Source organism: Castanea sativa, chromosome 5 (genome assembly GCF_040712315.1).
Source record: "Castanea sativa cultivar Marrone di Chiusa Pesio chromosome 5, ASM4071231v1".
NCBI classification, from domain to species: Eukaryota; Viridiplantae; Streptophyta; class Magnoliopsida; order Fagales; family Fagaceae; genus Castanea; species Castanea sativa.
In genome coordinates, this window is record NC_134017.1 from 39,467,011 (window position 1) to 39,492,118 (window position 25,108).

Below are 25,108 nucleotides of genomic sequence, written 5' to 3' on the forward strand. Positions count from 1 at the left end.
TGGTGCGGATGCGGGTACGAGACTCGGCAATCAAAAATATTTTTAAAAATATTTTTATTTATATTTTCTATATATTTTTACTATTAAAATATTCTTAAAAAACATATTACTATGCCTTGATTCACAAAACAAAGAAAGAAGAAAGCAGGAAACACAAAACAAAACACAAAACCAAAAAGAAAACACAAAAGAAGTAACAAATATTCAAAATAAATTTGAGGAATGACAGATTTAGTGTGTTTGGGTCTCATTCAGAGCCGATTTTGACTGTTCCGGCAAGATTCAAGGCCGATTTTGGGCTGTTTCGGCCGTCGGTCGCCGGCTGATACGACCCGAATCGGCGCAAATCGAAGCCGAGTCGGCGCGAGTCGGCTGGAAAAAAAAAAACACATGGCAGACGCGGCCCGATGCAGCACCGACTCGTGAGCAGCGGCGTCCCTCGCACGTTGCCGCGTCGCGCCACATCGGACGTAGGTGCGGCACCTCTGGTGCCGCGTCCGTGCATCCTAGGGTCTTTCTGACCTTAACAACCTCTACAATGAGAGGACTCTCCTTGGAATGAAGTCTAAAGATAGGAGTCGTCAAATGAAGCATTCATTGCCAAAGATGATTGTTGAGGTCCAAAATGTACAAGGAGAGCCTGTGGACACAAAAAAAGCCCAGCCCATGGAAAAGAGAAGCAAAGGCTTGTGGCCCTAAAAGGCAAGGAAGCTTGGCCCAACAAAACAAAGAGGACATGATGGCCCAAGAAGGCCCAGTAAGAAAAGGAAGAATAAAAAAGCAAGGAAGCCCGAGAAGCGAGAGGATTTGGGCCCAGACTGTACATGGGTCCCCTAATCCTAGAGAGTGGATCCTTAAGAGGGGCTAGAGGATGCTGAATAGGACATAGACAACTCAAGAGATGGTTTGGAAATAAGGCATGTGTATTTCAAAAAGGCACAGGAAATGAAGGAGATCCTATCCAGGTCAAGTCCCTAGAATCCAAAAGGTAGCGATGAGGACAAATGATAGTTTTAAGATCAATACTTGATGAGATGGACCAAGGGACCTCGAGTAAGGCAAAGGATATAAAATAAGAGAAAGGTGATCAGAAACCTTTTAAAGCACACCATTTGCAAGAAGGAATCCGTCCATTACCAAAAATTGGCCAAATTGTGAGAAGTCAACATCAAGGTCTCAAGAACTTTTGAAGTATCCCTTTTAAGGCCTTGGAAGAAGAATAAGAAACATTGACCTTAAAGGGAGTCTGGGTTTACCCAAGAAATGAGCTCCCATAAGTGGAAAGTTAGTAGTTGAACTTTCAGCTGTCAGTTTCTAGGAAGGTGAAATAAGAGGAAATGAGAAAAAGATCAGCCACCAATATTTCAAGCAAAGTAGTGGCTCAAGTACCTAGAAGAATCAATGAATAAAATATTGATTTAAAGAGCCTTCAAAGAGCACTATAAAAGGGGTGAGCCTGAGGTGAAGAAGGACAGAGATATTCAGACAAGTAATCAAGAGATAAAAGCACAAGAAAAAGGGTCTTAAATCCCTAGTTGAGTTCATTAAAAAGGCATTAACCAGAGATCCTAGGATACGATATCTGAGGAACTACTTCGATTCAAAGGGACTCAAACCTCACAAGTCTTGAGAACCCAAAGGGAGATTACTCAAGTCTGTGATCTTTAAGCTTTATTGAGCCTTGCGAAACATCCTCAGAGAACAGGATCTAATGTACTCCAATTACTTGACTTAATCAAATGAAATATAATCCTCTTTGAGATATTTATAATCACCTATGTTTACTTTACATTGTGTATTTGTTCCTTGTTATTTGCTCAGTCCAATATCCATTAACCCCTTTTTGGTGGCCCAAGATCCCCTATTAATCCTAGGCCTTGGAATTGTCAAAATGACCCCCAATGATAAGCAAGATGCAAGAGTCCAAGAAGAATTCTTCACGTTTGCCCCTCCCACCACCCCCCAGAGATCATCTCTAGTAAGTATCATTTTAAGAATATTCTTTCTAGCATTTTAATAACATAAAATAAATAAACATATTAGGTCAATCATTTCCCCCCAATCCCTATAATGAGATAGGTTTTACATGTGAAATTTCGATTTCTTATGTAGGATTAGGGAGAGGAATGGGAAAAATCGAACCCCAAACATCTTTCTTTAAAACATTCAAAAATATCATTTGATCTTTATTGACTGTAGTTTCACATTTAAAATTGTGGGAGGTGAAAACTTTTTAGGGAAAGGTCTACTTCTGGAACATAGTACTCAAAGTCTCTTATTGACAGGATCACTTATTTGTATATTTTACCGTCCCTAAGAAGCACAGACACAAACACAAAATGAGACAACAGCACAATCGTTCTTGAAAAACTATGATAAGACAAAATAATTAAATATTATTTTTAGGTATATTCTGCCACTTCACAATTGTGAAAGTGTCACTAGTTAAAGGTACATTTGATAAATTGTAACAAGTATTATAATGTAATAAGCATTCCTATGGTTTAGCTATTCAACAGTTTGATTATATTTTTATTAAAGAAAGTAATCATTCCTTATGAATAACTATTCTTTTAAAACGAAAAAAAGCTATTCATTTCTAAAAGGGTTTAAATAGTTATTCATTAGTATGTGTATTAATTTCTAAAACTAATATATTTCCAAATAAACAAACTTTCCGTATGCACATAACAATTATGAAAATAAAAAATCATAAAAAAAAATAACTAATATCTCTTTCAAATTTAAAAAAATATCATTTTTTAGGATATATAATTATATAAGAACATTACCATCAGGTGTGCCAAATGCCAAATATTTGGCATTTGGCACACCAAATACCAAAAAACCCTTCTCATGAGATGTTCCAAATCCTATAAATTTTGACACACGTGAATAGTACTATTTCAAAGATGGAACGGTACAGACAGATGTGTTAAAAAAATTATTTTTTTATTCATTTCCTCTCTTCTTTTATTACTTTCTTTCTTCTCTCTCTTACTTTTTCCTTCTTTCTTCCTCCGCTTGTTCCTCATATTCAGTCACTCCCTCTTCCCTTTTTCTTCTTCTTTCTTCTCCAGCATCTTCACCACATGGCTTCAAGTTTTTTTTTTTTTTTTCATTCCTTTCTATGCGCCTCTTTCTCTCTTTTATTATTATTTTTGTCTCCTTATCACTATCTCTTGCTCTCTCTTTCTTTTCATGTCACGAAGAAGAAGGCGATTCCGATTCGATATTCGCGGATGTGCTAGAGGGACTCTGGTGGCGGGGTCGTCGAGGATCTGAAGCTCAACTCGCCCAATGGCAGTTGTCGATCTTTGCTCATCGTCCTCCACAGCTCTCGCCGCCGATGGTTGGTTGAGTTTGGTCATTGATTGATCTATAGGGTTGAGGTTTTGTTGAAGATTTTGAGTTTTTTTTTTTTTTTTTTTTAGGTTTTTGGATTTGGAATTTGGAATTTGTTATATAATCCGATGATTGTAGTTGTAGTTTGTGGCAGTAGTTGTAGCAGTGGTTGTTGGATCTTGGGTGGTGGCAACTGCCACTAGGCTGTGCATTTGCATATTTACTATGTTTTGAGAAAATATATTATTTAATGTGTTGTATATATTATTTTAATATTTAGAATCAAAGAATAAAAGATGTGATAAATTGTAAATTGTAAAATAGTGTGTTAAAATAATAAAGTAAATTTTTAGTGTGTTAAAATGACATTTTTTTTATAGAAGAGTTGATGAGAATGCTCTTAGATTTGATTTAAAATGTTTTCATTCTATTGTTTTCAAAGTTCTATTATTGTGTTATCACCAAACAAATTAATAGTAATAAGTATTACATTACATCTTGTATCCCTTATAATATCTATTCCTATTTTTACATAATTACCGTTATAGTCTACCAAACGTGGACTAAGTAAATTGACTTTTTCCCAAAGACAATATCTTAAAAAGTGTCTACTCCTATAGTTTCTGAATTAAAAGATAACAGAACCTCGGCCTAAGTTGTAGGACACAGAACCTCGGCCGTTTTTTTGGTCGTGCCCAAGCCTTACCCCACCCTTTTTAATTCAGCAATATATCTGTATCTGTGCATATGTATATTCCATATACGTCTTACCTTTCTATGCACAGTCCGTGTGGTGTGGGTTAGCAACTTTTGTTTTTCAAGAAATTATTTGATTTTATATATAACACAAAGCACTCATGGGTTATGGACAAATACATCTTTCCCAAACTGGGAAAGAAGAATTCTTCACAGTTCTCCTTTTGTAATGTCATAATTGATGGCTCCACCTCCGTCAAAACTATTAACACGGTTTTTTATGCATTTTTCCGTAGAGAGCCATCGGCCCATCCAGCAACTATAGCTGTATGCATTCAACTAATATTTTATCTAAGAACATACCTCTTGTTTCAGGAGAAACATCTTGTTGGTTATGAGATGATCATTTTAGCCGTCAAGCACATGCAAGCATAAACCCTTTAGGCATTGAAAGGCTAAAGGTAAGCACAGGTATTTGTCACTGAAAATACTTGCTTTCTCTTGAATAAAAACAAAAGTTAAACGATGAACACAAACTAACAAGTGAGCGCTTTCTTTTTTTAATCCTGTCTCTTTGAAAAGGATTTCCACCTGTAAGCAAATTGGGTCCCTCCATCTACGGCCCACAAGAATCATCACTCAGAGAAGAACATATTAAAGGCCATCTAAATGGGATGTCTGTGCAACAGGTAACGAAGCGCAGAACCAAATAAACAGTTTACTTTTTGTTAAAATAAGTAGAGAAAGGGAGAGAATTTTTTTTGAATATATTAAGATTTATTTTCATATCCAATTAACTTTCTTTCTTATATATTTTTCAGGGATAGAAGAGAATAAGTTGTTCATAGTAGACTATCATGACATGTACCTCCCATTTCTCAACCAAATTAACAGCCCTGATGACCAGAAAGCCTATGGAACTCGAACAATTTTCTTCTTGACATCAATGGGAACTTTGAATCCCATTGCTATCAAACTCAGTCTTCCACCAGTGGATCCAAATTCCCCTTCAAAGCAGGTTCTCACCCCACCTGTTGATCCTACAACAAACTGGCTTTGGCAGCTTGGTAAAGCCCATGTTTGCTCCAATGACTCTGGTGTTCATCAACTTGTTCATCATTGGTATGCTAAATCCATCCCCCTGTTATGTTGTATGAGACAAAATCAAATTTAGCCTTAGCCCAAGATTTATACTAAAATCCTAGAACGGACCAAAGCTGGCTACATTAAGGCAATACTTTAGACAATCATTTGATAGGCTTTGATTATATCAAGTACGATGTTATGAAATGACAACTTACCCTTCTAACCAAGGAAGAGTCTAAATGATTGAACACGTTGTGCACCCATGCCTGCATGTAACCATTTATAATAGCTGCTCACCGGCATCTGAGTGCAATGCACCCCATATACAAATTTCTGGATCCTCGCATGCGATACACATTGAAGATAAATGCACTGGCCCGTGAAAGTCCCATCAATGCTGGAGGAATCATAGAGACTGAATTCACACCCAGAAAATACTGCATGCAGATTAGTTGTGCTGCCTATACAGAATGGTGGCGGTTTGACCTAGAGGGCCTTCCCACAGATCTCATTAGGAGGTTCAGAAAAAAATGCTTATTTTAATTCCTGTAGTCTATATTATTTTTTCACAAAAGTGGATGGCCACAAGACTAAACCCTACTTACATTTCAATGTAGAGGAGTAGCGATACCAGACCCAACTCAAGCCCATGGGATAAGACTACTGATTGTGAAGACTATCCTTATGCAATCGATGGACTCCTCATATGATCTGCCATTCAGACATTGGTTCGAAGCTATGTGAACTACTACTACCAAGACCCAAGTGCAGTCTGTTCAGATACAGAACTCCAGGCTTGGTACAATGAGTCCATCAATGTAGGCCATGCTGATCTGCTACATGCTAGCTGGTGGCCCAAACTCACTACTCCTGAAAATCTTACCTCCATAGTTACCTCCATAATCTGGCTTGCATCAACTCAGCATGTGGCATTGAACTTTGGGCAGTATCCCTACGATGGTTACGTCCCAACCCGGCCACCACTTATGCGACAACTAATGCCAAAGGAGCAGAATCCTGAGTACGCAAATTTTGTCAAGGATCCACAGGGAAACTTTTTATCATCATTGCCAAGTTGGAGTCAAATAACAAAATATATGGCTGTGATTGACATAATTTCATCACACTCGCCTGATGAAGAATACCTTGGAATGAAAAGATATTTGTCAACCTGGTCAGGAGACCCTGAGATCCTCAAGGCATTCTACAGATTTTCAATGGAGATAAGAAGAATTAAAAAGGAGATTGAGAAGAAAAACTCTGATATAAGCCTCAGGAACAGATGTGGGGCAGGAAATTCACCATATGAGCTGCTCATACCAAGCTCAGGACCTGGGGTTACCTGCAGCGGGGTGCCCAATAGCATAACAGTGTAAGAAATGGACTTATGAATGAAAAATTCTCCAGATAATTTTATCTATCTAATGATGATTATTCACTAGTGTAGTTACTAAAGCCATAGAGACAATATAAAATAGTTAGTAATTCCGGGACTCAAATAACATCTTCTCAACTTAAAAATGAAAGTGAGTTACACACTGACATTCTAGGTCAAGGAAAGCTTTAGTGAATTATATTGAGCCAGAGCCTATTAAAAGTTAAAACCCAACAAACCTTAGCAAACTGGAGTCTAAATTAACACACACAGCACCTATCTTGTGTATGCAACACTTTGGTCCACACAAGTCATCGAGAATCATAAGTTTTACACCTGTTTTTATTAGCAGACAACTACTTATTTATTTATAGATAAAGGCAACATGTAATAAACATATCAGGTTAACTTATGTCTGCAAAATCAACCCAAAAGTGTGACATCATGATCCAAATTAACAAATAGATGGGGATACATTTATTGAAAAGAAATAGTAACACTCCATTTGCTTCTATGTCGGTGGTGGTGGTGGTGGTGCGGTGACAATGGTGGCAGTAGTGGTAGTCGTGGCAGTAGCACAAAGGACTGGAAAAGGTGATGGCACAAGGGAATGGTGGAAAATGCTTTCCACTTCTTAAAAAACAGCAAACATTTTCTGATGGAGCATAAGATCGTGATATTTGTCAAGATAAACTCTGATTTGTCTTGGGCAAAGGAGGCCACGTCATTAATGAAAAAAGATATGGATATATAAATTATAAATCAGGCTCTCTTGAACAAATACAGGTGCAGCACACTAATGAATTTGGCAAGAATTTGGAGCACAAGTATATAATAGAACTTTGCAAACACTGCACACAATCTTAGATACAGAATTTATTACAAAACTTACACATTTGTATTTGGAAAATGTACACCATTGCTCCACCTAATGAGATTGATGTATTTTCCACAAGAAGACCATATTGTCTTGACAAGGGGGTCATGATTACAAATAAATCTGCAGAAGAACATATTATAAAATGCATATAAGTATCTCAAAGCAAGTGGATAACATTCAAGAAAGTATGAGAAATCTGCAAGTATCATAAAATTTGAATATGGTCTGATCACATCTTGGAGTTTTGTAATGATATTCGATTCAGATAAAGGACAAAAAAAGAAGTGGTAAAAATTACCTCAAAATAATGGCTCGTGTGTCCCTGCCACATGTTGCTTCAGCTGTACATATTCCATTGTGATTGATGCATAATTGGGTGACAATGGGGCTTGTACCCATCAAGATAGATACTCATCTTGACCATTTCCTCAAAGCTTATAGTGACAAAAATCAAGGTATTCCAAATTCAAACCCAAATGAAGGCCTTATTACACAGCCATCCATCAACTACATCTCTATTGTATATGCCAAATATAACTTGTCTCCCCCACCTTCTCTCCCTACAAAGTGCTTTGACTCTCTCTCCTTAGTCCTTACCCTATATCTAAATCCTTGTAAGTAAGAATAAAGCAAAAGCTGAGATAAAGCTAGCCCCCATTTCCACTAAACCTTCCATGAACCAAATGTACCCCAAAATCAAAGCTCACCCAATTTTCTCCACAACCAAAAATGCCGTAAGCCAATATTTCACATAGTCTCTATTATACTAATCTAAAACACCCCCAAGATAGCATTTTCCCAAATTCTCACAAATCCAAGCACCATCAATCCCCCATAAAGCAAAACAACAAGTCTCTCATTATAAACTCAAAAAACGCAAAGATTTTACAAAGATTGAGTATACTGAAAGTTACACTTGTTTCTATATCCACAACAACAAAAATAAAATTGGCAACAGTCTTGTAGCTCAACTAACCCCCTCTTGGTATTTCCAACAGAAACGTCACGCTTCCTAACTATCAAATTACAAAATAATAAATAATAAAAAATAATAAAAAAAAACCCCACATACATGTAATTAAAAAAAGAAAAGAAATTCGAGAAAATATAAATAATTATACAGGAAATGATATGATATGACATGACATGAGATACCATTGTGGTAATGAGAAGAATGAGGGGGGCTAAAGGCTAATCGTACTTCTCACGCCAAGAGTAAACGAGATAGAAGACCCAAGAAGCAGCCAATAAGATATCGCCAACTGTCTGCCTGAGCCAATCCCAGGCGAGATCCTCGACCCTTCTCTCGAAGTAAACGCGCCACATGGCCGAGAAAACATGGAGCACCGTGCACCCTTTGGCGAAGAAGGCCTGAAACTCCCGGTCCTTGACGAAGGAAACCATGAACAGCAAGAAGCCGATTGCGAACAAAAGGAGACCCGAGAAGGAGTCGGAGGTCCGAATCAAGAGCTGGTCGTGCGGCGTGGACCCAAGAAGCTTTGTGGCGGTGTCGAGCCCGTGGCCGATGGTGTAGATTTCCTTCATGTAGAACATCATCAGAGCCCCACACGTGGCCGCGATCGCCGAGTGGAGCAGGCAGATCACCATGAATGCCGACGACGACGATGATGCCATTCCAATGCTCAGATTGTTTTTCAGAAACAGATTTGTAATGTAGTAGGCATGGGTCTATTATGTATTGTACGGGACCCTGCAAAACCCTAAAGCAGCAAGAACACCAACGAGAAGAAGGTTGTGGAATTTCTTTTTCTTAGTATTTTTTTAATTTTTGGTTTTTTGTTTTATTTTAAAGATTCTTTATTTTAGAGAGAGAATGAGAGAGAGTTTTGTGGATTCGGGGGGATAAGTATCTAGTGGGGCCCAGTGGGAGACATGCATTCATTGGGAGGGATATTGCTGTCATGTGGGAAGGACACGTGGCGTGTAGTTCATTGAGTCGACAGATACGACACGACGATTGGTTTTTTTTTTTTTTTTTGGTTTATCAAAAAACTCTTTTTAAGTTATAAGATTTTCTTCCTCTGAACTGTACGGGGAGGTTGGTATGTAACGTTTTTTCTCCAAAAACAAAAAGAAAAAAATTTGGCATGTAACGTTACTTTTTTTTTTTTTTTTTTAATGAAAACGTTACATTATTAATTAATGAGATTTGGGAGCTCATCAAGTTTACCATTATAAAATATTAAAGGAACTTTCAGTTTTCACATTATATTTATATTTATATAGTACGTTACTCAAAGAGCTAATTAATTAATTAATAAGAGCATCCATATCAGTAATACAAAATCATGTAAAATAGAAAAACATATCACTTTTACACATTTGCCTCAAAAATACTCCATATCAATGCTTCTAAAAGGGTGTAAAAATGTGCATATCCCTACACGAGTTACAGTAACTGTGTAAATATACACGGTTACTGTAGCTTGTCTATTTATTATTTTATTAATATCCCGTTCGCACCTTTTTTTCTCTCTCTTCTCCATGCTTAACAAACTCAGTAACTTCTCTCCTCATCTTCTTCTTTTTCCTCAAATGAACATAAACACATCCACACAGACAAATCAATACAAATACACTTGCTCAAAAAAAAAAAAAAAAACTACAAAGATACACAAACACAGATCGGTGCTTGATTGGTGCTTGACTAGATCGGAACTCGTGGGTCTTGTCTGTGGATCGGAGCTCGGTACTTGTGAATCGAAGCTCGGAGCTCGTGGATCGGAGCTCGATGCTTATGAATCGAAGCTAGGGAGAGTTGATCTAAAAAATAGGTAGAGATGGGTAGAGAGATTGGTATATAGAGAGAGAGCAATAAATCATTAAAAAAAAGGGTAGAAAGAGAGAGTGCGAGTATGTATATTCGAGTAGTTGAGAGAAATAATAAAAAAAATTGAGGAAATTGATTATTTAATTAAAAAAAGTGATAAAATAGATGAACTAATGTGGGTGTTTTGTAAAAATAAATGTGTAAAATAGAAAAAAGTAGGTTTTTAGTGTAAAAATTGATGTGTAAAATAAAAAAATTGATGTAGTTGCTCTAAGATGAGTTTGGAAGCCAGTGCATGGTACAACGGGAAGAAAAGCTCCTCTCTCACAAGACTAAGGGCCGGAGGCAAACTTCGATCAAACTTGTTACTCAAGCAATTCTAATTTATGTTGTTTTCTGACTTGTTTTGAGTTTCTAACTACGTGGTCTATAAACTATGATAAGAATCACATGGGCAATTTTTGGTGGATTAGTGAGTTAAGGAACGAAAAATTTATTGGATCAGTAAGAAAGAAATAGTCAATTATCATTTGACAACAATTTATCTGCATTTTGTGGTTTACCGAAAGTACAGTAAAAAAGAAAAAGTTAAAATAAGGTTTTTTATTTTTTGAAAATACTGTAATATATATAGTAAGACTCGTAATAAGCAAAATTCTACCTTGAATTTTTAGCAAAAATTATAGAGTGAAACTCATTACAAGCTAATTTTGAGCAAAAACAACAAAGTGAGACCCACAATAAGCTAAACTATACTTGGTTTTTTTAACAAAAATTTTAGAGTGAGATCCACAAACAGTAGCTATGGCTAATAGTACAATTAATTAATTAGCTAATAGAAGAATGAAACAAGCTTCTTCGAGAAGATGGGACCTGCTAATAGTTGATAAATTAAGTAAAAAAAGGTAGCTTGTAAATGGTTTCCATATATATGCATATTAATAGTGTAGACAAAAGACGAGTTTTACTTTTGAGATCTTAAGGTCTGTTTGGTATACAATTTTATATATATATAAATACATGTTTTTAAACAATATTATACATATTTCCACACACTTTCTCACCTACACGTATTTTTATACATGTTTTCAAATAACAAAACATATGTTTTTAAGTGCATGTATTAAACCATCTTATCACAGTTCACAAGAGACCCGATTAATTAATGTACAGCATCTTAGAAGCGACATATTTCCCAAATTAGTTCTTTTTTATAGGCTACGTTCCCAGTTCACTCCTCTTATACTCGGCAAAGTATCCTTCATATGCGCCATTTTATGAGGAGGAGGTCTAGCTCTAGTACGATTCTTGGATCCCAGATTTGGCTCCTCATAAGATCATTCGTCTCTCAATTACATATATATGTTGGGTCCAAATGCCATAGTGAGTGAACTTATTGATCATACTCTGCAATAATAGAACAAGTTTGTTCATAGAGAAATTAAGTCTTCCTGTCATTTGAAGCTAGCCAACATCATTTGCAATATTCCTCTAATAAGCTTGCAATATTCCTCTAATAAGCTGATGATGCATTGATGTGGATAGGGACGGTTAATGGTCAAATTACAATGAGAAGCACTTATAAGCTCCTATAAAATGAATTGAACCTATCTCCCCAAGGTTCCTCCTCTTCAATGCAAGTTGTTCCTGCATTTTGGAATGTTGGTTTGGTAAATTGTAGTTTCAAACAAGATTTGATGTTTTGTATGGAAAGCATGCCAAGGAATTTTGCCCACTATAACAAATTTATTCAAAAAAGAAATCATATGATTCATATCCTCTTTCTCTTTTGTCTTTTGTTAAGATAAGGTTGAGAATCACTCATGTATTAGGCCTTTTTACTCAAGAAGTCAAAAAAACTCATGTGGTCTCACACATGTAGAGACCACGTAAATCACACACGACATACTTTTTAATCTAAGTTAATAGCCCAATTAACTGTATGGTGTAAAGTGAAATACATGTTATAGTTTAGAGTAGTAATTGTGCATTTTAAAAGTCCAAGGTGTATATATTTTCATGTAATAATTATTTGTAGATAGTGCATTATTAATTATTTTTGTAAAAAAATATTATAATTATTTCTATAAGATTTATATAAGAAACAATTGATTTGGAACTTTACCTCTTACTCAAATTGAGTTTCTTTGGCAATAAATAAAATGAAGAACAACAAAAGATAAAAGAAAATTCAATTATCCACAATTAAGAATATAAAAAAATAATTGAAAGATTAAATAGCGAAAATAATTAAATATTTTTTAATTTACTCAAGTAATTCATTCATATATTTTATTACCCTCTTTTTAATAGCATGTAATATAACTGTAAATAATTCCCCAAATATTATACCTAGATATAATATAATATTTATATAAAAAAATGTTTTAAAATGCACCACCAATTACGTTGGACATCAAGTGGTCTTTTAAATAATGAGATTTTAATTTATAAAATAATTAGGAATTCAGACTTTAACTCTAATTAAGTCAATAGAACTAAAAAGTATCTTTAGACAAGAGGTTTTGGGGGAAATATAAAGAATTGTAAGAGATAGGACAATTTATCCTTTATGTCTTTATCAAGTGTAAAAAAGAAGACTTTCCCACCATAATTGCGGTTGTTTGCAGTCATTGTTGAAGCAAGTTTAGCGGCTTTAGCTTTGTTTTAGAAGACAAGGCAGATTTGCCATATTTTTCTATAGAAGATTGAGAGTGGTCGGGAAAAATGAAAAATCATAATCAACTTTTTCTTTTTCTTTTTCGATATGATAAAGACTTTGCAAAGGGTCACTTCAAACCTATAAACTTCAAGAGTAATATTTCTGGCGCTTTATCGTCTGTTTTTTTTCTAGATCCTTATTATCATATCTTTATCCAAATCTAAATTACACAAAAGATGTGAGAATTGCAAAATTATACCATCAAAATAAATAAATGGTTTCTTAGTTTCACTCAAACCTTTTGCGCAAACTGAATTTAAAACCCCGGAAAATGGCCAAAGAGACCCTTTTTTTGTATTTGACATTAATTATACTATTGTTTTCACCAAGTCCTTAATAATAGATTTCTGGAATAGTTTTTTTTTTTTTAATAAACAGTAATAGTTATTAAAATATATACAAAAATAATAATATTAGTGTACAATTACAAAAAAATCTAACCTTTGTTATTGTAAATTAATATTATAATCAGCGGATACTAGACATACACAACTAATATAAAAATAACATTTTTTTTATTTTAATAAACAGTAATACAATTATATCTCTCAAGTAGTAGTTGAATAGCATATGGAACTGCACTTCCCAGGAAAAAAAAAAAGAAGAAGGAAGGAACTGTACTAGGATACATTTATTGCCAATGCGTGTTCACTTCTGCCCCCACGCATTCTTAACTGGAAAATACATTGAACAATGAAAATCAACTCTACCTTCTGGATTTCCCCGACAAATCTAGAATTGCTGAAACTGTTTTTTTTTTTTTTTTACAGGTAAGAATTGCTGCAACTTATCACGTGGGTTGATAAGTTGGTTGGTCCCACCCACTAATTGCCATACCATATGGCATATAACTGTTATATAGTAACAGTCCTGGTAGGTTGGCTTTCTTTCTGATATATATATATATATTACGGTTTAAGTTACACCGATGAATGTTACTATTTAATTCTAAACTCATCTTTTATATATTATTTTAAATTATAAAAATTTAAACTTAAACAATTGAGTGATATCATGACTATTAATTTTTGATCATCTTAAAATTTTACAAGTATAGAGAATATATGAAGATAATATAATTTAACGAAAAATTTATCAAAATTCGCATCTAATTAAAAAAAATTAAGTGGTGTAACATTGCTTTAAATTATATCAGATAGCCATATATATATATATATATATATATACACATCATTTCTGATTTATCTCACAAGTCACAACACAGTCAAGTCTTACGACGCGTCTCTTTTGTAACATCAGGTGTACCAGCTCACATAATTTGGGATCAACGCGTGAGATATAATAACAATATTGAATACATGAAATACATAAAAATCCTGTTGAATAGTTGACTAGCCAACATGATGGTCTATGCCTACGCAGCTTCAGCCCTATGAAAGTAGAGACCGAGATTTTCAAATCAAAGCATACTTTCGGTGCCACAAAAGAAGTTACAATAATTTAAGCTGCACATGCATTAAGCACGAGAGAAGTGAAGTGATGATGCTTTAGCAACAGAAAGCTTGTAGCACAGTTAGCTATTGGATTGGTGCAAGTCTTATTAGCTTAAAGGAAATAAAAAGCCATGTTAGGGTTTAAAGTACCACATTGGCTGGTTAGTGAGTCTTAGGTTTATAAGCTCGTTGGTGCTTACAAAAGTTAGGCCCTTTCGCAAGTGCTATAGTTGTAAGTCATATCTTCCCACTCTTTCCTCCTCCATCTCCTAAGTCAGTCTTCGCTTTATAAGCCTCGCTAAAAGAAGAACAGAAGCAAGAATTTGGAAGTAGACAATATTAAGTAACTTTCGTCAACTTTATTACCTTTCAGAAAAGACATGAATATAACTTTCACATAATTGAGGTCCAATACAATGTTACTATGATAATGGAACAACAAAATGGGTCACTACGTTTAAGGATTTTTCGTAGCAACCCATACTATAATTATTGAAAATAATTATAATATATATAATATATGTATATATACAACAAAAAATGATTTAAAATTGACGATTCCAAATGCAGGAAAGAATGAGAAAGACTCTTCTCTTTGGAAGCAGAAGCACAACTATAATCTTCCATGAATCTTCCAGCCCCGCGCCGAATGATTTTTCAAGTGGGGAAGGAGAAAGAATAATGTAACTTAGCTTGAACAAAATTTCATCTGGAATCGATGTCCCTATTACCAGCTGCAACTTTGCGGTGACGCCTAGAACCGGACCTCCTGTCTCTTGCACGCCTGGGTCCAGCCTTTCTAATTGGAGTACTTGCAACTATTTCTGGTGAAGCTTCAAGTGTCGATTTAATTGGTAGTTCATCAAGCAGAGCTGGTGGTAGCAGTGGCAGTGGCGGCGGCGGCGGCGGTGGCGGTGGCGGTGGCGGTGGCGGTGGTGGCAAAGGTGGTGGATAAACAACAGGAACTGAAGAAGCAAGCTGCTCCAATACTTCTCTATGGTATTTCTGTAGACAGCAAACCAAAAAAAAAGAACTTAGAGAGAGAGAGAGAGAGAGAGGACTAATTTATATAACCAAAGAAATACAACTGCAAGTGTTGGCTTTAGAGAATTAGTATATAATTTGAAATAACATTGAACCAGCCTCATGAGTTCTAGAGGACCTTTATAAAATTTTGACAAAGTTGGGGAAAAATATACCTCATAAGAAGTATTTTATTTTCACGAATTAAATGTGATGGAACTGGCAATATCATCCACACAATTGGCGTGAAGAAAGAATATAAAAGAGCTAAACTGGGAGTTGGGACATGTTAGGATCAAATTGGGAAGCATAAACAGGAAAACATGGGAAAAGAAAGTGGAAATTTCATTTTCTCAAATAATATAGGAAAATGGAATCTAGAAAATAATCAGTAAAATTAACAGGGTAGAGTCGACAGAAAGCATCAAAGAAGTTCATGGAAATAGAACTTGAAATTTGAAGGGCAAGGCTAGGGAAAGATTTAGGAAATACATGAATAATAAGCCAAAATTTATCCGGAGGTTTCAACCCTGTAAAAAATAAATAAATAAATCAGGATTGCGTTTCTCAGCTATTTGGACCTCTGGTGGAGTTGTAAGGCTCCATTATGTCTACAAATAGCATTTAGAGATATAACTTGCACAACTTCATTGGAAATAATTGAGTTGTTGAAGATAAACTATTGCGACTTGATGGTATGACAACCATTGCAACTTACCATCATTGTGATTATGGCTCCCATGTTCAATAATGGCTCAAAAAATAGAGATAGCTTCACACTTAAATAATTTATAAGATATAAATTTAACAACTTCAATTTCCAGTAGGCAAATGAAGTACCATATAAACCCATAAATGCATAAAAAAAATTACCTGAACTACAAAATTGCGTCTTTCACAGTCCAAGAACATATTGATACTCCAATTCACCTTTGCCATAATCTTGTCCCTTACAATGGAGAAACTAATTTGGTCCCTGGAAGTGAAACGGTCCACTTCATTGAACCAAAGACAAGTAAAGAGGTTGCTAAGAGGAACATGCTCCCTTACTATCACACATCCTTCAGGAACATCTGCAAACACAAACCACAAAACAGAAGACTTCACAAAAAAAATCAACACGAACAACTGAAAAAAAAGAGAGAAAGGAACTTGCACATACCACTTGTGATGGGAAGTTTAGCCTCCGAATATGGGGTCAAACCTTCATTTTTATAAAAGTCAATCTGAAAGTCAATAGAGGCGTTATCATATTTCTTAGCAGCTTTATTTGCCTCAGCTTCCATAAAAACATCAAAGCGTTTATAATGTCTAGAGATTGCGAAAGTTGCATTTTTCCTCCACAAGAACCTGGAAATTAGGTTTTAAAAACAAATTATGGCAGTCCCAGAAGATATATATATATATGTACATTGTTAACAGGCACAGTTCCTATTTTTAGCTGAGATCTTAAACACAAATTACGGTGGCATTGGTCAGATCTGTTCACTCAAAGAAAGTAAATTATTCAAGGTCATCTCAAACAGAGAGCAGGTTTCAATGTATAAATGAGCCAAAAAGTTAATAAATCATCGGCCCTCTCAAGTTAGATAGCATGACATAACTAGAGGAGGAAATAGGGAAAGCAGCCGTTGAGAGTTAATAACTCAATATTCAATCACTTTTCTACAAACAAAGCTAGTTGGTCCCACTAGTCGAACATGATGCTAGTTCAAGTTATAAGAAAAAAGGCTAGAAGAACATACACTACAGAAAAGGCCTAAAAAGGAGATCCCCGACTTGAGCTAAACAGACCCCACACCGGGGCTAATATAGTAACAAGATTTTACCACAGAAGTTGAGAGTATAAAGCAGACAAGTCCTGCAATTGGTTTTTCTACTGCCCTTTTCTTCGAAGTCCTAGTCAAGATAATTCAACATGATATCTTAAGTTTTTAGTTTTGACTCGTAGGTCTCTTTGAGGATGTTGAACTCAGCAAAAGTATAAACTCCAGCAAAAGTATAAACTCCAGATGTTTATCCTTATTCTTGAGAGAAAAGGCAACTGAAGTTATTCCTGAAGCCTAAACCACATTCATCCAGATGAGACCAGATTTGGATTGGCATCAGAATAAAAAAAGCCACAGCATAGGCCTTATGCAATGTAGATGAGCAGAAGGAAACTGATAAAAGTATTTTATGCTTTTTGTTGAAACACATAGGTTATGAATAGAACAACTATTTATTTCAATGTGGACAAGTCAAAGAAACATTAGTCGACCCATGTGGTGATTCATGTGATTGATCAAGAATTTGTTACATGAAGAAGATTACCACCAATGTGCTGTAGCTCCAATGTCACTTCCCCCTCCCATGGGGGAAGGGGACTGCTGGTTCAAGGCCCACAGTGTACATGTAACTTAACAGTTGAAAAAAATACATACATACATACATACATATATATATATATATATATATTGAACTCCCCAACTTAGCCTTTCTATGGCTGCACCTAAAAGACCCCAAAAAATTATCTAGTTTCCAAAATGTGCAAATATCGTCCCTTATTTCTACTATTTGAAGCCTAAGAACAGATTGTATGAATAGGTATGAGAGAAGCACTCACAAGAAAGAGACTTTGTAATATAGGGGACACATATAAGACATTTTAAGTTGACCCCCAAAAAAAATGGAATGCTGCATTTGTAGCATTTGCTTTGGGCCTTTATAATCTTAAGCTTTGAAAAGTGCATCACGAAACTATTTGGCAAATTGCTAGAATCAATTTATTCAGTAATGAGATAAAGCCTAAGGAACTACCAAGCAAAGTTCTGATTCAACGACAGACAATGACTTATAAAATATAGAGCAAAAAGAGAAGCTAACTAAAATACAAAAATATAAAGGTGTAGGGAAAATCAGAAAGCAGATGTACCTTTCGAGGATTTGATAAGGATCCACAACAAGTTCAAGTTTTCCATCAATCCAAAGAGAAAAGCGGGCATTTGGAAACATCCTATGCACTAGAAGCTTTGGGATCTGCCACAGGTGTAGTTGGGGTCAGAGCTATTAGGTATATCAAAGAGTACCCTCGTGTATATTGGCATCTAACAAAACATTTTAGGCATGAAGTCCCATGAGTTATAATTGATACTTCAAAAAGAATGCACAGCAGTGCTTAATTCATTTCATGTCATAATATCTAAACAACAATCATTTATGATTCACATAAATTATTTTTTCTAGGTATTTAGTTTTCATGTAAATGACTATTTTGTACAAAAAAATTAATATGCCCTCTTTTATGTATAAGCATGGAGCTATCTATCAAGTGCTTCAATCCATCAGAAAATATTTTTTTCATTATTTTATTTAGTTTTTCTTTAATTTGGAGGGGATTGGGGGAGGGTCTTGACTTGAGCATTTTTGTGAATTTCACATTTAACTTTTTAATACACTATATCATGGAATTATTTAACTATATTATTTTTTTTTTTCAAGGGGGAGGGGGGACAGTTGAGACTTGAGAGTTTCACTAAATGTCAAATACCACCTTTAAGGATCCTATCATGAAAAAGTTAACTGCATTTTGGCCACGTTCTTCTGATTGTTACCTTACATGTAGACCCATTGGGTCTTGAACTCATAACCAAACCCTCCACCCCATATATGGTGCAATTTGAGAACTCAATGGCATTTGCATTTTGACTGTAGTCATCTTTCTTCTCATTCATTTTAAAGAACATTGACCAAGCTAATAACGATAATAATACAGATACATACGCATACACAGAAATAGTTGATGCTACAATGTCAAATACAGGAAACTAAACAACCTCTAAGCCAAACTGTGATCCCCAGGTAGAAAAAAAACTTTACCAAAGTTTCAGATTTCTTACCTTCCCTGTCCGTCTTCCATCCTCATAAGGAAGGTTATGAACAACAACAACTCTCCATACTCCAACTTTCTTGCTGGGGCCCAGAGTGCCAGTTTTCTTCATGTATGCTTCTGTTTCTTCATCTATAAACATATAGAAGCAAACAGTCTCCTTGGAATAGTCACTTACGTTCCTTGGTTGGTTTATATCATCAAAATTTCCTGAAGAATATTAGTTTTATTAGGTAAGCACGCCACCAGCTTTGATACTAAGCAGATGAAACCAAATTATAGGACATTACCAAATATGGCTGATGCAACAACCACACCACGACACTGCTCCATCTCAAGGAGATCAGCATCATCCATGTCATATCCTGTGTTGCGGCCAGGTTTAATTCCCCTGACAAATCTGATTAACGGAAAAAAAAAAATGTCCCATGAAAAGGCATGAGTGAATTATGTAGAAAAATTCCAAAGATATGCTGTTACTGTACTTGCAAATACATTCAAAGAAAATTTGACCCCACACCCCTCCCAAAAAAGAAGAAGAAATAACATACCCACAGTGCACACTCATTGACTCTCTTATATCAAAAGAATCACTCCTCTGCTTCAAAGTAGAATATCCACCAAAGTCTGAACCTCCAAATTCTCCATCTTTAGATAAATTTTCCTCATAAATGTATGTTAAGTTTTTAAGAACTGGAGAATATGAGGGGACCTTTGGCATTAAGGCGATGGCTTCTTCAACTGGAAGGTAACATACTGGACAAGCTGAAACATAAACAACCAAGAAACTCAGCGAAATCATTAAAATCACCATGATCATTGCGTATATCTTATACATCCTTGCCACCCTGGAACTAAATTTATGTGAATATGATGAGTAGTAATTTCAAAACTTTTCACCCAAAAATAAATAGAGAAGATATCTGAAGTTTAAAAAATTTTAGAACTTACGCCGTGGTCCAGTTCTTTTTTTATCTGCTGGCGGGGGAGGCAAAGTGAAACTATTACACGGATGCCCTGGGGGAAGGGTGTAGCCCAGAAAAGCAGCAGGAGGAGGAGGAGGCAAGGCCAAACTATGAACTGTCTCCCCTAGGCTCGGTGAAGAAGTTAAATTCTTACTTTCCTCTGGGTAAGGTAAAGGCAAGCTCTCATTTACGCTAATGTTTCCAGCATGGTTCTCGCCTTCTTGTGTATCTTCACCTAAAAACAAGCCAAAATGCATACATCATTTCCTCAGTCCTCACACAAATTAAATCAAAGTGGCAAATATCCAGATAATGAAACCCAAAAAGAAGGATATCACACAGTAAAAAGCTTCCGTAAACATGGCGCTTGGGTAAATGCATCAATTAAGTTCAGTTGAATACAAGAATAAGATACAAAGAGCTCATGTCTATTGAATTAACATCCCCAAGTTTAAAAATGAACTAAGTATTAGAACTTCAACTATCAAACTTAGTAATAATCTATAAAAGAATGACCAAAATTGTATGACTTTCTCAAACAGAACCCAATACTAATATTAACAAAAATCAACATTACTAAGTTCAATTACTATAAGCACCTCAAAAAATGAGATAGCAATTAGCAAGTCACTAATCAATCAGCTCATTATTGAATTTGAATTTAAAGGTCAACTTAATGAATACTTAAACCAAGTCTTTACTCCTAATAGAAAAACTAACATAATACAACTGAATTCTCTTTATTAATTGATCAAATAAATCAACTACATAAGAGAGAGAGAGAGAGAGAGAGAGAGAGAGAGCGAGCAAAAGAGGCAAACCTTTTCCTACATACAAAACCCAGACGAAAACCGCAGCGGAGATGACACACAGAAGCAACATTCCAACCTTTTTGCGGCCAGCAAACTTGCAGATCCAATGGAACAACCTCTCCTTCTCCTTGAGCATTTTGGAAGGCTTCCTTGCTGTTTGAATTGGCAAAAACACTCCGTTGTAGTTATTGTTGCTATTGCTATTGCCGTTGCTATTGTAATTATTATTGTTGTTGATGTTGATGTTGTTCTGTTGTAGCTGTTTATCCAAAGACCCATAACTCCCCGAACGAATCCCCAATCCACTCATTGTTCCTCACTACCTTCATTAACCCCTCTCATTTCCTTCCCATTCAAACCCCAGAAACCAAAAATTCAATCTTTCAATTGCCCCACTGCCAAGCACAGCCTAAAATTGCAGACCCAGTTCACCAAATTAGCTCCAGACTCAAAGGGCACCTCTGGATTTCTCAAACAAAGCTCAATGCAGTAACAATTGTTACTCTCACTTCTTACTGACAATAAAGTTTGCTCTTTTGAAAAATAAACAAGTTGGTCTGACAAGCAAAGCAAAGCAGAATCAGATCTTTTTTTTTCTTTTTTTTTTTGGGTTCCGAGAAAAAGAAGTGGCAATTCAGTAGCAATGTGTGATGGGATTTCAGTGGAGGGGGCAAAAAGAATAGTGTTTGATTTTGGAGTGAGGATTAATCTAGGGTTTGTTATTGGTGTGTAGGGTTTTTGCTGGAATCTAGGTTTTTGTTACAATCGAGGTTTTGGTTTGTGAATAAATCTGGGATCAAACAAGAAAGACTTGTTGTATATTTTTGTTTTTTTTTTTATTGCTAATTTTGAGGTGTTCACCAAAGTAGAAAATTCGTGGAATATTTATATGGTCGGAATTCAGAAATAATAAATAATAATAATAATAAAAGAATTAAAATAAAAGAGTAAGAAAATTAAAACATGGAAAAAATTCTGATTGGCTATCTTGCGCATGTGCGTGATGTTTAACAATGTGAGTCTGATACATACATCACCTCAGGGTGCTCCTAACTTTCGTGCTACCCAATCTTGGTGCATTACATTTGGCATTTGATCTGATCTGATCTGATCTGGTGAGGGATACGTGCGTGTGTCTTTTTGAATGTTTTAATTTAATTCACTCCTTATTAATATCGTACAATTATTGCACAACTAGTTTTGAGACAGAGAGAGATAGCAATTGCACAACTACCAAGTACCAATAATGGATTGGCAGGATTAACAAGGAAACTGTGGTTTTGTTTTCTAACATGGATTTTTGATGTTTTGTTTTTTATTTTTTTTATTTTGGAGAGACTTTTGTGACATAGATTTAAGCTGTCTGTATCATCAAGGATAATACAGAAATTGACAGTGAATCTGACGTTACAGTATCCTAATCACTCTTGGAATTGCAAGCACGCATCATGTTCACATGTTTTGAATAGTACGTGAGAGTATGCTATCTATTAATCCCCCAAAAAAAAAAAAAATTAGTACCGTAGTAATTAATAATATAAATTTATTGCATTATATATTTGGCATATATGGCTTCTAAAAGTAAAATTAATTTTGAAATGAAATTGTATTTACCACCACCACCATCCGTCAACATTGTTGTATATATTGCCAATTCGTTCTCATCATTGCCACACCAACACCGCATTAATACCATAATACAATATCATCCTTGCGCAAAGTCACCCCTCATTGTTATTATTATTGTAACTATTATACTACCATAATTTCTTAATTTTTGTATATATTCATTCAAAAATAAAAATTTAAACTGATAAGACTAAAATTCTCATCAATTTAAACCTTCGTTTAAAAATACTATAAATAACATTCAAATTATTAACCAACCACAAAGCTAAATGTTGCTACTATAGTATTAATTTTGTCTGTTTAAATACATATAATAAGTTGGATTGAGTGGGTGGGACTACTATATAACTCAAAATGGAGAGAAGATTTTAACTTTGATTTTTTTTTTCTATTAAAAACACCAAGAGATGTCAGTTAAGTTACAAAACTCTTGGCGCTCATGTTAATATCAAAAACCAACTTACATGTTAAAACCTAAAAGAATTATGGAGTTTTAAATATAAAATCCAATTCAAAATGGAACATGTAGTTTTTTATTTAACAATTGCTTGGAAGATGCAATATCATTTTTTTTCTAGGTAATTAAAAATATTTATTACTATTAACCATGCAACTCAAACTCATCACCCTTAACTCCCACACACTTCGGACGTGGGGAGATGCTATTCCGCTTAACAATTGCAGTAGAAGATATAAGATACAAATATCTGTTACATTTAAAAGTGTCTCAATTAATTCGAGTATGATTATTTGAAACCATGTGCATTTTCTAAGTTGCTTCCCATGCATGTTTGTATACAAATGGGGTGAAACCATCATTTGATGCAAGGTCTACGATAGAAAATGGTACCACGACCTTCCTCCATCTTGTTTGATTATGAAATGTTTAAAACTTTAAATGCGATCCAATACATGTATCAAGTTTCCAATAGTTGCTTGCTATAAATCTATGACAGCATGAATAAATTGATTAATTGATGCAGCACTTGATCTAATCAAGAAACGTTATTGCCAATATTCGAAACATTTGCTGAATATCCCTTTTTGTTATTTTCCTTTTCCATGTCAAGTATTAAATTGAAAATGACCACAATTGAATTGGATGCAATGGCAAGGACAATGCCTTCCGTCATGCCAATCTTTTCTATGCTTTATTTTAATTTTTTTTCATATTGAAAACGATGAGCACATTGTCGAATAGCTCAATAGGTCTACATATTCCCTTAAATGTCATTGTCCAATAATAAACTTCACCACCACGATCACCTCTCCTTTGATGCTGCAAGGGTTTGCTGAAAGTTAGAGATACTTTTCACAAATTTATTATAGTTTCTTTCTGGATAGTATTTTACTGTTGATAAATGGACCGCAGTTCAATGTTGGGACGGTGCAGTGGTGCAAGGGTGAAGTGGGGAACCATGGACCGACCTAGACCTAGCAAAGTTAATTGGGTTCAAATCAAAATGAGTCATCCAAAACAGATTGCAAAACTTATGGCCTTACCCGGTGCATTTCAAGGATTGGGGTAAATTTGATATGCCTCGTTCTTTTTTCGCATGCCAAAAAACATAGAAGTAAAAAAGTAACTTGATAATTTTGTCTTTTGCCTTCCTTTCAAACAAATAAGGAACAAATAAATAATTCTCGAAATAAAATATAAATAATAAATAAATTCTTAAGTTTATGTAGTGCAAGGTTCACTAAAATGAAGTCTTTAAAGAAATAATTTGTGAGTGTCTATGAGAAGAGAAGAACTTATAAGGGGAAAAAAATAATAAAGAAAATAGGGATCATCCCATGTGACCCACAAGGTTACCAAACCCATTGTTTTAACATGTTGGGTAATGGCAGACATGGTAAAACCGGTCAGAATTTTCTAATCTGACCTGACCTAACTTGACTCGAACAATACCTAACCCAACCCTGATTTTTTTTACCCGAATCAAAAACATGTTAACCTATGATTCAAACCATTTTTTAAAACTTTTTTTTGGGTAAATAAATAATAAAATTAAGACTATTGGTTTAATTGTTTGTTGTGAGTTTTAAGGAAACAATTGAGATATTTATATAACTACATGCAAATTAATTGAAAGATGAGTGATTGAGATATTCTGTAATGTGTAAAAAATTTTAAATATCAAATAACAAAGTATATGCCAAGGTAATTGAGTTACAGTAGAGTTAAAAACATATATTTAAAATTATAGACATGTATGAGAAATATTCATAAGTGTCAAAAAACTAAAACCAAAGTATCAATGAAATTAGCATAAATTATGAATGCTTAGACATATTTTTTAACAATTCATATCTAAAATAAACGGCTTTTCAAAATAAATTATGATATTTTCTAGAGTGTGTATTGCTTAACAATGACATGATATTCATAAAAGAGACTATGTATAAATAAGTAAACAATTAAACTTCAATGAATATTCTCAAATTGAAATAGAGTGTTA

General features: G+C 34.8%; 2 protein-coding genes and 1 pseudogene across 2 annotated transcripts; 1 reads left to right on the top strand and 2 right to left on the bottom strand.

Moving 5' to 3' along the window:
* The first annotated feature begins 3,300 nt into the window (after window positions 1–3,300).
* Window positions 3,301–6,630, top strand: LOC142635166 (lipoxygenase 1, chloroplastic-like; annotated as a pseudogene).
* Window positions 6,631–8,219: 1,589 nt separating this feature from the next.
* On the bottom strand, window positions 8,220–9,176 carry LOC142636153 (uncharacterized). The gene has a single exon (XM_075810260.1). It carries the CDS (start codon window positions 9,015–9,017, stop codon window positions 8,574–8,576), a length of 444 nt encoding a protein of 147 aa, XP_075666375.1. The 5' UTR covers window positions 9,018–9,176; the 3' UTR covers window positions 8,220–8,573.
* A 5,512-nt stretch (window positions 9,177–14,688) lies between these two features.
* LOC142636653 (putative hexosyltransferase MUCI70) lies at window positions 14,689–21,876 on the bottom strand. The gene is made up of 9 exons (XM_075810927.1): window positions 21,027–21,876; window positions 20,192–20,440; window positions 19,792–20,005; window positions 19,531–19,640; window positions 19,251–19,450; window positions 18,287–18,390; window positions 16,535–16,722; window positions 16,246–16,445; window positions 14,689–15,354 (listed from the first exon to the last, which is right to left on the bottom strand). The coding sequence occupies exons 1-9, from the start codon at window positions 21,325–21,327 to the stop codon at window positions 15,055–15,057; spliced, it is 1,866 nt and encodes a 621-aa protein (XP_075667042.1). The 5' UTR covers window positions 21,328–21,876; the 3' UTR covers window positions 14,689–15,054.
* Between the last annotated feature and the right edge of the window lie 3,232 nt (window positions 21,877–25,108).

Coding starts and splice junctions, on each gene's coding strand:
- LOC142636153 (XM_075810260.1), bottom strand. CDS start 9,017: ATGGCATCATCGTCGTCGTCGGCATTCATGGTGATCTGCCTGCTCCAC.
- LOC142636653 (XM_075810927.1), bottom strand. CDS start 21,327: ATGAGTGGATTGGGGATTCGTTCGGGGAGTTATGGGTCTTTGGATAAA. Junction 19,641..19,791: donor TCAATGAGTGTGCACTGTGG/GTATGTTATTTC, acceptor TCCGTTAATCAG/ATTTGTCAGGGGAATTAAAC. Junction 15,355..16,245: donor GACGCAATTTTGTAGTTCAG/GTAATTTTTTTT, acceptor TGCTGTCTACAG/AAATACCATAGAGAAGTATT.